The following is a 15,385-nucleotide window of genomic DNA, read 5'->3' on the forward strand; positions in this document are numbered from 1 at the left end:
ACAAGAATTAAGATAAACCTAAAGGATGCAAGAGCAGAGGCCAGATTCAAGGACACTCAAGTGCCTTGACAGGTATACTCAAGGACCCTCTCTTCTACCAGGAAAAGGTTAGTGCAATAATAAGAAACAGGTACTACTCAATTTTCATATGAAACTTAACAACCAACTTGGAATTTTCAAACACAACTTCACAGTAAACAGAAATAGACATATTGAACACACAGAACAAATTAAGCAGATACCACAAACACATAGAAAAGCAAGTAGAGAACAAGAGTCCCAATTGATAGGCCAAACTTTCAACTTGGGAGCACACCAAGATTGAACAATTTGCTACTAGAAGGGTAGGTTAAGAGGCTTACAGAGGGGTCGCCAACAGTAATTTCACAATACTCAGAAAGGGACAATAACGGGGCAATAATAGTTTGTAGGTTTAGCCTTAGATTCTTAGAAGAATCAAGACAAGGTGTACAAACAAAGAAAATATATCCCAGAACAAAAGGATCCAGAAACCCTAGAACAGGATTTGGTTCCAATAGAGGGAAAAGAAAAAAAGATTTTAGTTTTTTTTTTTAAAAAATAAAAATTAAATTGAACCCTAATATTAGATCAGATACCAGAGAAGAAAGATAAGACAACCTGTCTCTGATACCATGATAAAAAACTGATTTGTAATGAACACATAAGATACTGAACCAGCCATATGATAGATTAATCTTGTAATAAAATCTTATTACATAAATGATAATATCCAAAAGTGATATATCATCAAGAGCAGAACAAGTTACAAAGGTTTGACAAAATAATTTTTCAATACAAATTCAAGGAAGGTACAAACGGCTACATAACGGCTAAATTCAGATGAAGAAGAAGATATGTTCTATTAGGGTTGATCTCAAAAGGGAAAAGGAGCATATATATATAGGCAGCAGGAGAATAAGGGAAATCCATCCAGGTCCTTCAAGTTCCAACTTGTGCACATTTAGTTCCTCCAGATTAATTTTCTTCATTGCTCACATGCAGTCCTTCAAGATTGCTTATTGACATTCCCTGCATTAAACATATTAAGTTAGTTGAAATGCATCAATTAAGTTGTAATTTCAACAATAACACGTAAGGACAATCAATATAGGCTTCGAGTTGGGATGAATATGTTGGTCCCAACACCTTGGTTAAAAGATGTCTTGTAAATTGCAAAGTCATGATGTGTATTACTCGTATATACTTTAAAAACATATAGTACGTGATTTACGTAATAAAATGCAAAAACAGTGTACCAAATAAACAAAGTCCGAAAACTCATTAATAATTACTACTTCCTATTCCATCTACTTTCCCTTAATAACATCGGAGTAAATTTTATTTATAACACTGGTCAAAAACTCAAAATATCGTAACAAAATAAAATAAAAATCACACCTGAAAAAATGTGCATATACAACTTCTAGAGCACATAATACAAATCTCTCATCAACGTTCATTCATACCACCAAAAGGGCGCGCGAATATAACAAACTGACGGTTTCGTTTGCTGACGTGGCAATCTCCAATTCGTTATAACAGTCTCTAAGTCGCCTCACTTTCTAATCTCTTCTTCACACTTTTCATCTCACCAAATCACACAATAATTTCACACAGAGCAAAGGCTTCTACGATTCAAGGTATATCCGTTTTCCATTTTTCTATCAATTTAATTTTTGATACTGCTTTTGATTCATATATATATATATAGTGTTTGTACGTATATATCTCATCAAACAGTGAATTTATTGTACTAATTGATCTCGGTTTCGTCCGAAATTCGACTTCTGTGAGAAGATTTGATCGATTGCGAAGTGATTATTATCTGAAGTAATTCTTGTTCTTGATAGTAATTGTTGTGCAATTAAGAACTGGATTCTGATTCATATAACTGAAATTCGGTGTGTGTGTGTGTGTGTATACATATATAATATAATCATGTTGATTTCAGGCGATATTTACAAGGAAGTTATTCTTTGGAGATAAATTTCGATGAGGACGTGTTGCTGTAGATGCTTGTTCTTGAGTGTATTTGCGTTACTAGTGTTATTGGTTCCACGAAGTTCTGCGCATACTGATAATTCCGATGGTATTTATTCTGTTTTATACACACACACACATATACTTGAAAATTGTTTTAATTAGTTTCTCTATGAAAGATTTCAATGGCTGGGTGGCGGTGGTGTAAGAGGGATGAAGTGTCACTCTTAATTTGGGCCAGAAAATGGATGATTGTTGCTTTCTTGTTGGTGTTTGGGTGGGAGGTTTGCCTTCACTAAGTATAGATAGATATAGATAAATTTATGAGCTTCAGCCCTGTCTTACTGATGTTATTGACTATATGATGAAGATGAATTACCAGAGGTTTGGATTCTTGAAATGAATTAGTGCACTTTTTGTGTTCATCGGGTTTAGGTTTGCTTAAACTTTGGTCTTCTTTCAATTTAATTGTCATCATTGACGTTTGCAATATAAATGATGATATTATTTGTTATGAAATTAGTAGTTCATTTGGTTCTGTGCTACAGTTTCTGCTATTTGAATGATTTTGGTGGATCTACCATCTATGTAATACATATTACTCACCACCAATATCATGTTAATTTGAACCAAATGTGATGGGTTTTTTTTGTTTGTAATTTGGGCAGTTAAAGGTCTTCAAGATCTATATCGGTCTTTTAATTCTCCACCACAGCTCACCGGATGGAAATTAAGTGGTGGTGGTGATCCATGTCAAGAATCATGGACCGGAGTTTCGTGTTCTGGCACTTCAGTTATCCAAATGTAATTGTTAACTACTTCCTTCTTTCACTTTTGTTCAGCGATTCAAAAGAGTCAAGTATTATTATCTGCATATCAGAATAAACTAATTAAGTGACTCTTTCAAATGATGCCAATTACATTCATATCAATGGTTATAAAACTTGTAATTTTGGAATCGTGACTCTTTGTTCGGAATACATGTGAGTATATTCCTTGAAACGAAGTTAACAGGCTTTACTTAACTTGCAGTAAACTTGACAATCTAAACATCACTGGAAACCTTGGCTACCAGCTTGATAATCTCCGTCACTTAAGGCAGCTGTAAGTTTTTTTGATTATGCAATTTCAAATGGTTTTGATTAAATAGCTTTATCTTACTTTCAGAAATGTGGTGCTTTTGATACCAGGGATGTTAGCAACAACAACATTTATGGTGAAATTCCATACAGTCTGCCTTCGAATCTGACATACTTGTAAGATTTACTATCCTTGTTGCCTCGTAGAATACAAATAGACCTCTTTTACCAGTATTTATGCTGTTAGAGGTACTCTTTCCACTAACCCAAAGCTCCCGGTGAATGCAGAAATTTGGCAGCCAACAATTTAAGCCAATACATACCTTACTCATTATCTTCATTGAAATATCTTCGACATATGTAAGTTGCCCCTCCTGTTAACTTTCCCTCACCTACAATCAAACAGTCACGAACTTTCTCTTTGCAGGAATTTTAGCCACAACTTTTTGTCAGGACCTGTTGGGAATGTTTTTACAGGCCTATCATATCTCAAAGAAATGTATGATATGAACTTGTCCATGAATCAAAGTACTAGTATATATGCTTGACTTGTACAGCCTATGACCCCTTCTATTTGATATCATCTCACAGGGACCTATCATACAACGAATTTATTGGAGACCTACCAAGTTCATTTGGAACACTTAAAAGCTTGTCAAGACTGTTAGTTTTCCTTCCAGTTCCTTGATTCCTGCACAACCTCTTTGTCTCTTCATGTATGGATTGGTGTTAGTTTTATATACTGTTGGCATCTACTTGCAGGTTCTTGCAGCATAATGAATTCACAGGATCGGTAATCTATCTGGCAGGCCTTCAACTAACAGATCTGTAAGTTATTTCTGATGGAGGAACTTTCTACCCAATTAGTTTAAAATAGGTTGATTCAAAAGTTGAGATAAAAGGGAAAGTGTCAAATGGTCAAATGAGTCGATCAGTTCCAACTGGTTGAAAGTCCCGGAAGTCTATTTTCAATGCATATAACCCCTCGATCAATTTCATTCACATAGTTATATAAAAACTGTATTCACACGCAATCATAAGAAATGCAATAATCATATATAAGAAATTTCAATAAGGGACAAAGAAGTGTTTGCTGGTAATTCCACATCGTCTAATTTCTTTCAACTTTACCAAAAAAATGACATATGACAACCCAAACTCGTCACTCGCCTGACCAACCCATCTTGCCACCTCTATGTATTGTATTCTGGTGTTTCTGTTAGTTTTGATGATGCCAATATCAATTCCGTACAATGTCAGGAACATACAAGATAACCATTTTAGTGGTATCATTCCAAAGCAATTCCAAAACATACACAATCTATGGTAAGCTACCACAGTAAATTATTTCCACTTATCTTCTTTTTTTTTTTTTTTTTTTTTGGTTCTGCTTGTAGATGACCCATATATATTGTACTTTGAAAAAAGGTTTGGGGGAAATATGTTTGACAAGAACAGTCCACCCTGGGAATTTCCTCTGGATAATCTACCAGATCAGCAGAATATTACATCTCCACCATCTACTGAGTCAAGTGCAGTTACGAGTTTTCCTCTGCACGGATCTGCCAAGCATGGGAAGAAAAAAATGGGCAAAATAGGGGTATTGATTGGTGCATCTACTCTTGTGGTGGCATGCTTAGTACTGTTCGTCATGGTTCACTTCTACAAGTGTGGTAGAAAACTTAGAAGACTGGAAAGCAGCGAAGGTTCACGTCATTCTCTTCCAATCAGTATTCCCAGAGGCAAGCTTAAAAAGGCCCAATGATATCCTATTTGTATATCTAGAGTATTGGAGATTTTTTAATCGTCATATTTACTTTTTGCAATGTGCTTTGTATAGCAGATTGCTCATCTACTGCCCCTGACGAGAGCCCAGCAGCCTCAGTTATCAGTTCACCTACTACTGGTCCAAGGCATGTACCACCAGTACGTACTAAAGTTCTGAGAGTGAATAGAAGAAGAAGTTTTGCTAGGAAGAGCAGAATGCCGATTGGTGCAAAATTATACACTGTGGCTGAGCTGGAATCAGCCACGAATAGCTTCAACCGGACCAACTTTCTAGGAGAAGGATCTCTTGGGTCTGTGTTCAGAGCAGACTTCCCTGATGGACAAGTACATTCCTGACACTGTTTTATCGAGAGGTGGAAAAATGAGGGAGGGAGGGAGGTGATTATGAATTGGGTCAAATTGTTTTAGGAGGAGTGTTCGGTATGATTCAGAAAGTTTCGTGTTTAGTTGACATAAAACACGTTTTGTCCAAACTTTCTAAATTGTATCCGGTATAATCACAAAAACCATTTTAGTCCATTCCTAATCTGATTTTATAAATAATATAGGAGGTTTGATAGATTAAAACTACACTTTGGGCTACTTTCAACATGTTTGACCCATTTCACCTGTTTCCTTTGTAGCTAATTTTTTTAGTTTTTACCTGCTTGAACCATGAGCAATAAAGTGCAGCTAGATTTAACCATTCATAAGCATTGTGCCTGCATTCATTCTGAGCTCTTTTAACAATCGTTTTGTCATTTTTCTTTGCAAGGTCTTTGCTGTGAAGTGTATCAGCACCATAGAACTCTCTCTTCATGAAGAACAGCAGTTTCTGGAGGTGATTTGGAATGTGTCCCGTTTAAGGCATCCTAACATCACAACACTTCATGGGTACTGCATTGAACAGGGACGGTATATGCTTGTGTATGAATTTGTAAGAAATCTCTCGCTTGATCATGCTTTGCATTCTGAAGCATACATGCCTTTATCTTGGGGACTTCGTCTGAGAATTGCTCTTGGAATAGCACGAGCTTTGAAGTAAGTAAATCGTATTTGGACGCTCCAGATTTTATTTTTGGCTTCTAAGCACTGATTTTGAATGGCATCAGAGAAAATAACTACTACATTTATCACATTTTCATTGTTCCAATATGATCTCTTTCAGATACCTGCACTTCACATGCGTGCCTCCTTTGGCTCACAGAAATTTAAGGGCTGCCAATGTTTTATTAGATGAAGATCTAACTCCTCGCATCTGTGACTGTGGTCTAGCTGTTTTAAAGCCCTTAACAATGAACAGTGCTAAGGCCGAGGTACATGTATATTTAGTTAGATATTTTGGGATTTCTGTACTTATCCTTTATCTAATGCTACTACATATTTAGATACTTGACTATTTTCCACATCTTGTTATGCTCAATGAATCTTTTGATAAAACATGTAAATGATATACAGTATATTTAGTAGGCTGACCAAGGTGCAGGCACCTCCACTAATAATAGACTTGGTTCATTTTGTTTGCTAACATATAGCATTATTAATCAATCCTTTTTATGATGATGTAAATAGGCTTCTGAAACGGATGCTGGAGACAATGCTCCTGAAAGCATCCAACCTGTATTTGGAAACCAGAAGGATGACATCTATGCCTTTGGAGTGCTGCTGTTGGAGCTTTTAACTGGGAAGAAGCCTTTCGATGGGTACATCATGCATCATGATCTTTTGACATGTATTATTAAAGGTGTTAAATTGGAGGGAAAGCGGGTTGGATAATGGGTCAAAAGGGTTTTGACCGACCTGCAAACAGTTTCTGTTTGTCTCTACCAATCCTTCCAATCTTAAGTAAATGATATATAACGCTCGTTCCATTTCTTGAGTAAATGGTCAAAATTTCCACCTCTATGTATTGTGCAGTTATGTCTTATTAAGTGATCATCTTCAATATCCACTTGCTCAAAATTTGTTAATTTTTGCACTTTTTAACAGACTTGAACCAAAAGAAGAGAATTCCCTGGTGCAATGGGCATCTTCCCGGCTGCATGACAACGAGTCCTTGGATGAGATGGTTGAACCAGCCCTCAGAAAAACAATCCCCCCAAAGGTTCTCTCGCGATTTGCTGATCTCGTCTCCCTTTGTACTCAGGTATGCATCACCACTATCTTGCACTTAAGCATCTGATTACTAGTAGTAATTAAGTTACATATGTTTTGTAGTTTGACATATCTTTTCAAAATCTGATATCTTGTTACTTATTGAAACTGTACAGCCTGAGAAGGGATTCAGACCTTCTATATCAGAAATCATGGAATCATTGACTCATATCCTAAACGACTATCGCAGAGTTAGAACAACAACAGATACGGATTTTGATACATACGAGAGGTCATTCCGCTCAACACACTCACGCTTCATTGGTTCACCAACAGTTAGCTATATGTCTGTCTGATTTTGCACAGTGGTTATTTCGATATTTGAGTGTTTGACCAAAATTTGCTTGACCCCTTTTACAAAGGAGTAGACCAATTTCTTTTTTCTTTATTACATACAAAGATGTGTACAATAGTCAAATTTCATAGCAAAAATTTAGTTGATCTTCAAAGATAATAACAAGCAAAAATTACCATTGCTTAGTTGTATATAAAAATATATACACATTATATTTCTCACTCAAAATCTCCATCTAAATGTCTCCTAATATTGAATAATCAACAAATTGTGTAAAAATAAGTGACTTGTAGTCATTACTCTAATGTCTTTTTGGCATAACTCTGGAGATAAGAGTTCCAATCACTTGATCCAAACTAATTGCATAAAGACCTATGTCCTAACCAAAAAAATACGAGTAAAAGAAAACAAATGTCACTGGAAAGGTTAAAACATACGACCCTTAATGAATGGAAGGATTTTTACAAGAGAAATATAGAGAGGAAGAAATTGTGTATAGCATTCACAAAAGGGGAAGTATATATATACACCAAAGTAGGCTTCAAGACAAAGAAGATAAACTAGGAAAATGTAATCTCTAGAAAACATCCATACTATGATATAATTAATTAATACAGTAATAGATGATGTATTTTGGGCCGATTATTTATAAGGCAAATGTTTGATGTTTGAGATTGTGTTTTGACGTCATTTTTCTCGTTTACAAAAATTAACAAATTTTGAGCAAGCGGATCTTGAAGATGATTACTTAATAAGCCATAACGGCACAATACATAGAGTTCAATATTTTGACCATTTCCAGTAATGCATTTTTATACATAGTATAATTTACTCTAATGAGAAAAAGATGTTTAACAATAATGTAATGCATTTTTATAAAAATAAAAACATAATTTTCTATACAGTGGCGAAGCTTAAAAATTTTCAGTGTTGAGTCGGGATCTAATTTTTTTTCCCCTTAACACTATTTTTCGGGTAAATGGGGTCAAAACCGAGTATATCGAAATTTTTCTACACGAAAACAATATACCCTCTATATTGCAAAAAAAAATTCGGGGGTCGGGAGCCCCGCCCCCTAATAGCTTCGCCCTTGTTTCTATAAATAAGTTATGTTATTTCAAAATGAAGTTTATAAATGTAATACCAAACGCATGTTGACAATTGATGTGTATTTCTAGTCTTAAATTTATAAACACGAAATACCTAGCTACTGTCTACTACACACTTGCGGACAATGTACCTGATCGTATGCAATATAGTTGACTTGGTAAACCGAGGTTGAACACAAGGACTTTGTAAGCAATTGTTGAAATAAAGTAATTCAAAAACGGGGGGGGGGGGGGGGGGGGGGGGCTTTTGTGACAGAATTGTCACTTTAAACAAAGGTTTAATTCCTCAGGATTAACTGAAAAGAGAATTTGTTTTGAACAATAATTTAAAAGACATCCATCTTGATTTCGCTCGACAACATGTTCAGATTGCACATAAATGAAGTTCAAATTCAATTTAGTTGACAAAGATTATCGTGACAAAATAAAGACACAAACTGGTACCACCAACATTTGTAAAATCATTTAAATCACCTAATTAATCAACAATTTCCCTAACCAACTAGTTTATTTGACTATCAAATTAACAATTGTACCTATATAAAGACAATGTGGTACCACCAACCGTTATTAAACACGTTGACAACATAATTCCTTTTATTAAAATGACATTCACTATCATACCATGAACTAGTGATAACTGTTTATAGACAAACAATTAATTGAAAATCACATACATATTCAACTAGTACCACTAACGAAGAACACATATATCACCAATATCAAAATAAAAATTAATAAGGAATTAAATCATCAAGATCTCGGCACCACGATAATTGAAATCAACTTTGAATTATTAAAGTAGTGCAATCCTACATATTGTTTCACTCCATCAAGATGGATGATAAAGGTATTTAGCTACTCATATTAAGATAAATAAAAAAACAATAATAGAAGAAATCATGTTATATCAATGAATTGAATAAAATCCGGTAGCAACAATGATTATGATCCAAGGTTGGAAAGATAAAAACCCTAACAGCTTATTTGCTTTAAAATACTAAGAACAAAGAGTTATGCGAAGAAAATTCTTATCAAAATTCGTGATATATATAATTGTAGTTTTAGTTTTCTTAACTTCTTGCCCAAGTTGGGCTCTTACTTGACCGACCTTACGAGATCGCTCAAATACCTGTTAATAACCTGAAACACTAATAAATACCATAAATGCACTAAATGTATATAAAAACGACTCAAAAAATGTACAAAAACAACTACATAGAGAATTGGGTATAAAATACGACATATCAACGATGTGCCTTTAAGTGCCCTTGAATATCCTTTGTCGTTGAAGTTTGTCTAAAACTAATGATTTTTTTTAAGGACGCCCTTATTTGTCCTTATCATTTATATTTTTGTTGTTAGTTGGAAATAAAAAAATATATAAAGATGTTTATACGGTTGAAAGATAAAATTATAGGATTTGAAGTATTTAAAAAAAACTTATAAGGATTTGTAATCAATGTTCTTTTGCTGACCACGACTAAAAGATATTTGCATAAATTCGAACACCAGGCTCAAACTTGAGATCGCATAAAAAGCATGAAAAGAAATTTATGCGTATTGCATTGAAGTTTCTAATAACCCCCAAATCCCCTCTCTAATCCCTACCCGTTTCAATCTAATACTAAATCAAATCAAATCAATTAAATAGGAAACAAAATAAATCTTGCTACACCCACAAATCGTCAACATCATCAGCAGCATCGTTATTGGCCTGCAATTTTCATTTCTTGTGAGTATTTTTTTTTTTTTTATAATAATTATCATTATATGCGTTCTAATTACGAATACAATTATTATATTATAATAACTAAGATAAGATTAAGATCACTCACAAAGATGTTAGTGGAAGTTAATTATACTATCGGATAACATATATGCTTTTAGTTGCACCCAACTTAGGCGCTAAGGAGGAAAAATTTCATAACAAACTTATATTTCCTGGAGACATAGGAAAAAGTAAGTTATTGGAGTAGCAGATGAATCTAAATCATTAGGAGGTTGACACCCTTATGAAGTTTTCATCTTGGCGGTGACTTGACTTGTATCTAACAAACTTGTTGGATTTTACATACCGCCTTATTGAAATGTCAAGAAGTCAATGCATTCATTTTCCCCCCCGGTATATCCGTATACGAGGTTATGGAATGGAGGTCTTATAAACAAGTAGCATAACTTAATAAGCCCAGCAAAATCAGCTTAATGGTTTTTTGAAGTTTCAATAAGCGGATAAGCCCATAAAATAAGCTAATTGAAACAGCCTCGAACGTCTATTCTGTTCTGTTGGAGCTGGGATGTTAAATATAACTCTGATATGTTGAATAGGATCAAAATGTTTCTGACTTTAAGAAGTGACAAAATTAGGACATGAACCTTTTTTTTCCGGTCAAGTAAAGGTATTATTCTAGTGCTATTTTATCTGAAAACTTACTGAGCGAGAAACACAGCTTGCTAGGAAAAACAAGAGCTAGTGAAAATGTCGGATCAAATAGCAAAAGGTCAGGAGTTCGAGAAGAAAGCTGAGAAGAAGCTAACTGGCTGGGGCTTCTTTGGTTCCAAGTATGAAGATGCCGGTGATCTATTTGAAAAAGCTGCCAATTGTTACAAGCTTGCCAAATCCTGTTAGTATTTATACTCAAGTACTTTTTTGTTAGTATTAATGCCATTTGTCAGAAGCACTCTACAGCTTCCTTTCCAGCAAATTCATGTTCTTTCCATTATTGTTATCAGATAAATTAACCAAAGTATAGTAATCACCCAGACAATAACACTAATAGGTTTGATCTTATAGTTTCTTTTGTTTTCCAACTATAAGGTAGTCTTTAGGTAAAGCTTTTCTTGTTTCCGGTAATATAAACTCAAGTGTTACAAATTAAAATCATAATTGACAATATAAAAGTCTAGTATTGTTCAAGGCTTGGCAGCTCTACAAGCTTAAATACCCCATTCTTATACCAGCAACTTGGAATAATTTAGGGAAAAGAATCTGTGTGTGTATGTAACTTGTCTTCAGCTACTATTGTAGGAAAGAAACTTTGTTTTGGTTCATTGTATGTAAGTTTGTCTCAAAACTGAACGAATTGTGTAAGAAATCGGCCTGATACTAACGTGGCACCATCAAACATCTGATACGTGGCCCAATGAGAGGCCACCACATCAGCATTTAGCAAATTATTTACACGATTCGTTCAGTTTAGCAGGTTACTTACATACAATGAACCAAAACAAAGTTTATTTCCTACAATAGTAGCTGAAGACAAATTACATACACACGTAGATTCGTTTCCCAATAATTTATAGTAATTTTAGCACACTGGTTTAATTTACTTTAGGACTTCTTGTTTTAGTTTTTCTAAAAAGGGTTTGTATGTAATATTTAATAAATGGTTCTGATTCATATGAAAACCTACGCAAGCCTAATGATGGTTCCAGGTTTTGGAAGCCAAGCCTAAGGTTGAGTTTCTGAGCCTTGAAACCATGAGCTGGGTCTGATTATACTAATTTTCGAAGAGTTCTGCAAGCCCCGGCTCAGCTTGGCTGAGCTCAAATACGCTCCCTTCCCATGTGTGGAAGAATGAGATCTAATCTGGAACACAACAAGAAGTTGCACCACGCTTAGTTGTTTTTGCTTGCTTACCTTGACTTATAATTCTCAGGGGACCAAGCTGGATCTGTATATGTCAAAATGGCCGAGTGCCATCTGAAAGTAAGTGTTTTTTGCGGCTGTTCGTTGTTTTATGCTTTCTTGTGCCATATTATTTTGGCGAATCCATTATAATCATAATATGTGTATTCCAGATGGATAGCAAACATGAAGCTGCCAATGCTTATGCTAATGCAGCTCATTCGTACAAGAAGACAAACACCAAGGGTAAGCATGCAGTACTTTTTAGGATGCATGTTTCTTTAATACTTCCATTGTCGTAAACGCTTATTATGTCTTTCTTTGATTTAGAATATGGCTTGTGTGTTTTTTACACTCATGAACTTAAGTTTAAAATTTGAAGGTTTTGTTTGGTCTATAGCCACCTAGGTTTCTAGCGCTAACCAGCTAGATTTTAATTATGGCCGTTTCTTAGTGTATTGTTGAGATCTTATCTGCATGACATAATCTGATGAGGATGATAACATAATTAATCATAATTTTTACAAGTTTCAGTCATGTAAATGTAAAAAGATTGAATCCTTTACTTCTCCTTGCTAAATTTAGAAACTCGATTCTTGTTATCATTGGATGTTTGCAGAGTGCATAGCTAACCTAGAACAAGCATTGAATATATTCATGGAAATTGGAAGGCTCAGCATGTCTGCTAGATATTGCAAGGTACATCATATCTGAACAAAAACTGTGTGACAGCGAATACATGCACTCAACCTTATGTCCTTATTGTTAAGACCAGTCATGTTTCTTGACTCATTTCATGTTTAATGCCCCCACACATATAGTAAGAATTAATCAGTATTTTCAATTTATGTGCAGGAAATTGCTGAGCTATATGAACAGGAACAACATCTGGAGCAGGCTATCGCTTACTATGATAAAGCAGCTGATCTTTTCCAAGGCGAGGAAGTAACTACTTCAGCTAACCAGTGCAAACAGAAAATTGCACAATTTTCGGCTCAACTTGAACAGTAAGTCTACTTTGATTCTGTTTGTACTCTGATAATAGTGAGCATTTATGGTTGTTAGCGATTGTAACATAAGCAGTATAAACTAATAATTTCACAATACGTCTCCAGATATCAGAAAGCTATAGAAATTTATGAAGATATAGCACGACAGTCTCTAAACAATAACTTGTTAAAGTATGGAGTTAGAGGGCATCTACTAAATGCAGGCATTTGCCAACTCTGTAAAGGTGATGTCGTTGCAATCACAAATGCATTGGAGCGTTATCAGGTCAACACTATCTCTTGTCAATTATCTCAAACATTTGCTTCAAGTTAGGTGTATTGACTGAAAGTGAGGCTTCTTTCTACAGGAACTGGATCCAACCTTTTCAGGAACACGTGAATACAAATTGCTGGCGGTGTGTACAACTTAAAACTTCTGATTTGATTGCAATTTTCATTTACAGCATCAACATTAAGTATTACACAAAGTGAAATCTTTCTGCTTGCCAGGATTTAGCTGCTGCCATGGATGAAGAAGATGTTGCAAAGTTCACTGATGCTGTCAAGGAATTTGATAGCATGACTAAGCTGGTAATATAATACTCTGCCATATATATATATATATATATATATATATTTGAACAGCAATATTTTATTATTAATAATTTAGCAAGAAGCTAAGAGTTTACATAACCGAAATCAAAAAGTTACATTGAGAAAGTGTTCCACGAATTCCAATCTAAATCTTTGTACTTTGATCTCGCGGTTAACCATACAAATGCTAAATGTTTAGTATCTTCAAATATCTGCACTGGAGTGGTATTCTTGTTAGAGAATGCCATATATTAGTCTTATCAATTTAATAGCAATGCAATATAAGTTTTCACATGGGGCCCATGTATTTGACGCTTGTAACATTTTGGTTCGTACAGGACGAATGGAAAACTACCCTTCTGCTGAGAGTGAAGTTGTTATTGAAAGCCAAGGAAGAGGACGATGATGATCTTACCTGAGGTCCATTCTGTATTGTTTTTTTCGTGGTGCTACATAACTACTATTCTCGTTGTGCCTTTATGTGTGTGCATTGTTATGTGGGGTCTGCCTTTTGACGTATGTTGAGCAAATATATCCAGGATTTGGGTTTTCCAGGTGGATCAGATCTTCCACAGTCCAAATAGATCAGGTATTCAGACCGTTTTTTGTTGTTTCATATGTGCATTCAAAGTCTCGGGTTTTTATTGAATAAGAATTGTATGTCATTTACATGACGGAATCTCTTCAACCGGCAATGTGTAAGAATGTTTCGATTGTACCTTCCACTTTCACCGTTACGGAAGGCATAAATCATGTATACATTCTATTATAGCAATATATTTCTTGGATTTTTGGTTTTTCATGTTACTTTTGTATATATCATGAACATAATGTGGACGAGAACATTGACTAAAGGTATATAGTGATTAACTGATTATGTTGTATAAAATTGACAAGCTAATGTACCAACTCCTAATTAAGTGACCATTATGTGCACACATTTAATACATATGTTAATTTAATGTATTAAAGATAACTTTTAACATTGCCATCAATAAAGTTCAGGTAATGAGGTAATCATCAATTATAAAAGGTAATGAGGTAATCAACTAATCATCTATTTAGTCTTTCATCTTAAAATTTAAATTCTGAAGTATAGAAAATTGACTTTTATGTCTTAAATATGTATATCATTTAAATGAATTTTTTTTATCTTATTACATGGAAATAACATAGTATTTGACAAATAAATGAAAACTACTTAGTCATGTCATGAATTATCAATCTTTATTGAACATAAACATCATAAACCCGTCAGCTAGTAATCACACGCCGTTATTTTAGTATTCATATATCCTCACTGAATAATTATAAAATTATCTATCGTTGCACATTCTATGAACACAATTCTAGGTATATTAAAAAGTCTAAACAAGTAATAAACTAATTTATTTACATCATGCTTTAGAGTTTAGAGTATTCCATTAGTTGGGGTTGTTGAGATCACATAAGTGAAAATGATTGTATGCCTTGTCGAATGATGTAACCTGTCCATCATCAAGGCACACCTTGATGTTGATAAACTCATACCGGTGTTTGTTTTTGACTTAATTTATTTACGGGATGAGATATACAACTTAATGGATTAAAGTAAAATATACATTCATTGTAAGTTAAATAAGATATTACTTTTTAAATTTGATAAATAAACTAATTCAATTACTTAGTTATTTATTACTGATATTATTAATCTACATAAACTTTAATGGTTATATAAATAAACTGTCCGTAAATTTTAAATGTAGAATATATCAGAAATGCCTTTTATT

General features: G+C 34.3%; 2 protein-coding genes across 2 annotated transcripts; both read left to right on the forward strand.

Annotated features, from left to right (window-relative positions):
- Positions 1-2,013: 2,013 nt before the first annotated feature.
- LOC122590480 (protein STRUBBELIG-RECEPTOR FAMILY 2) lies at positions 2,014-7,346 on the forward strand. The gene is made up of 16 exons (XM_043762683.1): positions 2,014-2,110; positions 2,670-2,805; positions 3,034-3,105; positions 3,192-3,257; positions 3,369-3,440; positions 3,508-3,579; positions 3,672-3,743; positions 3,843-3,908; positions 4,341-4,406; positions 4,509-4,825; positions 4,921-5,192; positions 5,623-5,888; positions 6,016-6,163; positions 6,420-6,550; positions 6,837-6,993; positions 7,118-7,346. Exons 1-16 carry the CDS (start codon positions 2,014-2,016, stop codon positions 7,295-7,297), a joined length of 2,190 nt encoding a protein of 729 aa, XP_043618618.1. The 3' UTR covers positions 7,298-7,346.
- Positions 7,347-9,913: 2,567 nt separating this feature from the next.
- LOC122592381 (alpha-soluble NSF attachment protein-like) lies at positions 9,914-14,418 on the forward strand. The gene is made up of 10 exons (XM_043764595.1): positions 9,914-10,140; positions 10,856-11,029; positions 12,065-12,114; positions 12,207-12,279; positions 12,653-12,732; positions 12,889-13,040; positions 13,149-13,308; positions 13,391-13,438; positions 13,533-13,613; positions 13,955-14,418. Exons 2-10 carry the CDS (start codon positions 10,885-10,887, stop codon positions 14,033-14,035), a joined length of 870 nt encoding a protein of 289 aa, XP_043620530.1. The 5' UTR covers positions 9,914-10,140; positions 10,856-10,884; the 3' UTR covers positions 14,036-14,418.
- Positions 14,419-15,385: the final 967 nt, after the last annotated feature.

The sequence above is a fragment of the Erigeron canadensis genome, chromosome 3 (genome assembly GCF_010389155.1).
Source record: "Erigeron canadensis isolate Cc75 chromosome 3, C_canadensis_v1, whole genome shotgun sequence".
In the NCBI taxonomy this organism is placed as follows: Eukaryota; Viridiplantae; Streptophyta; class Magnoliopsida; order Asterales; family Asteraceae; genus Erigeron; species Erigeron canadensis.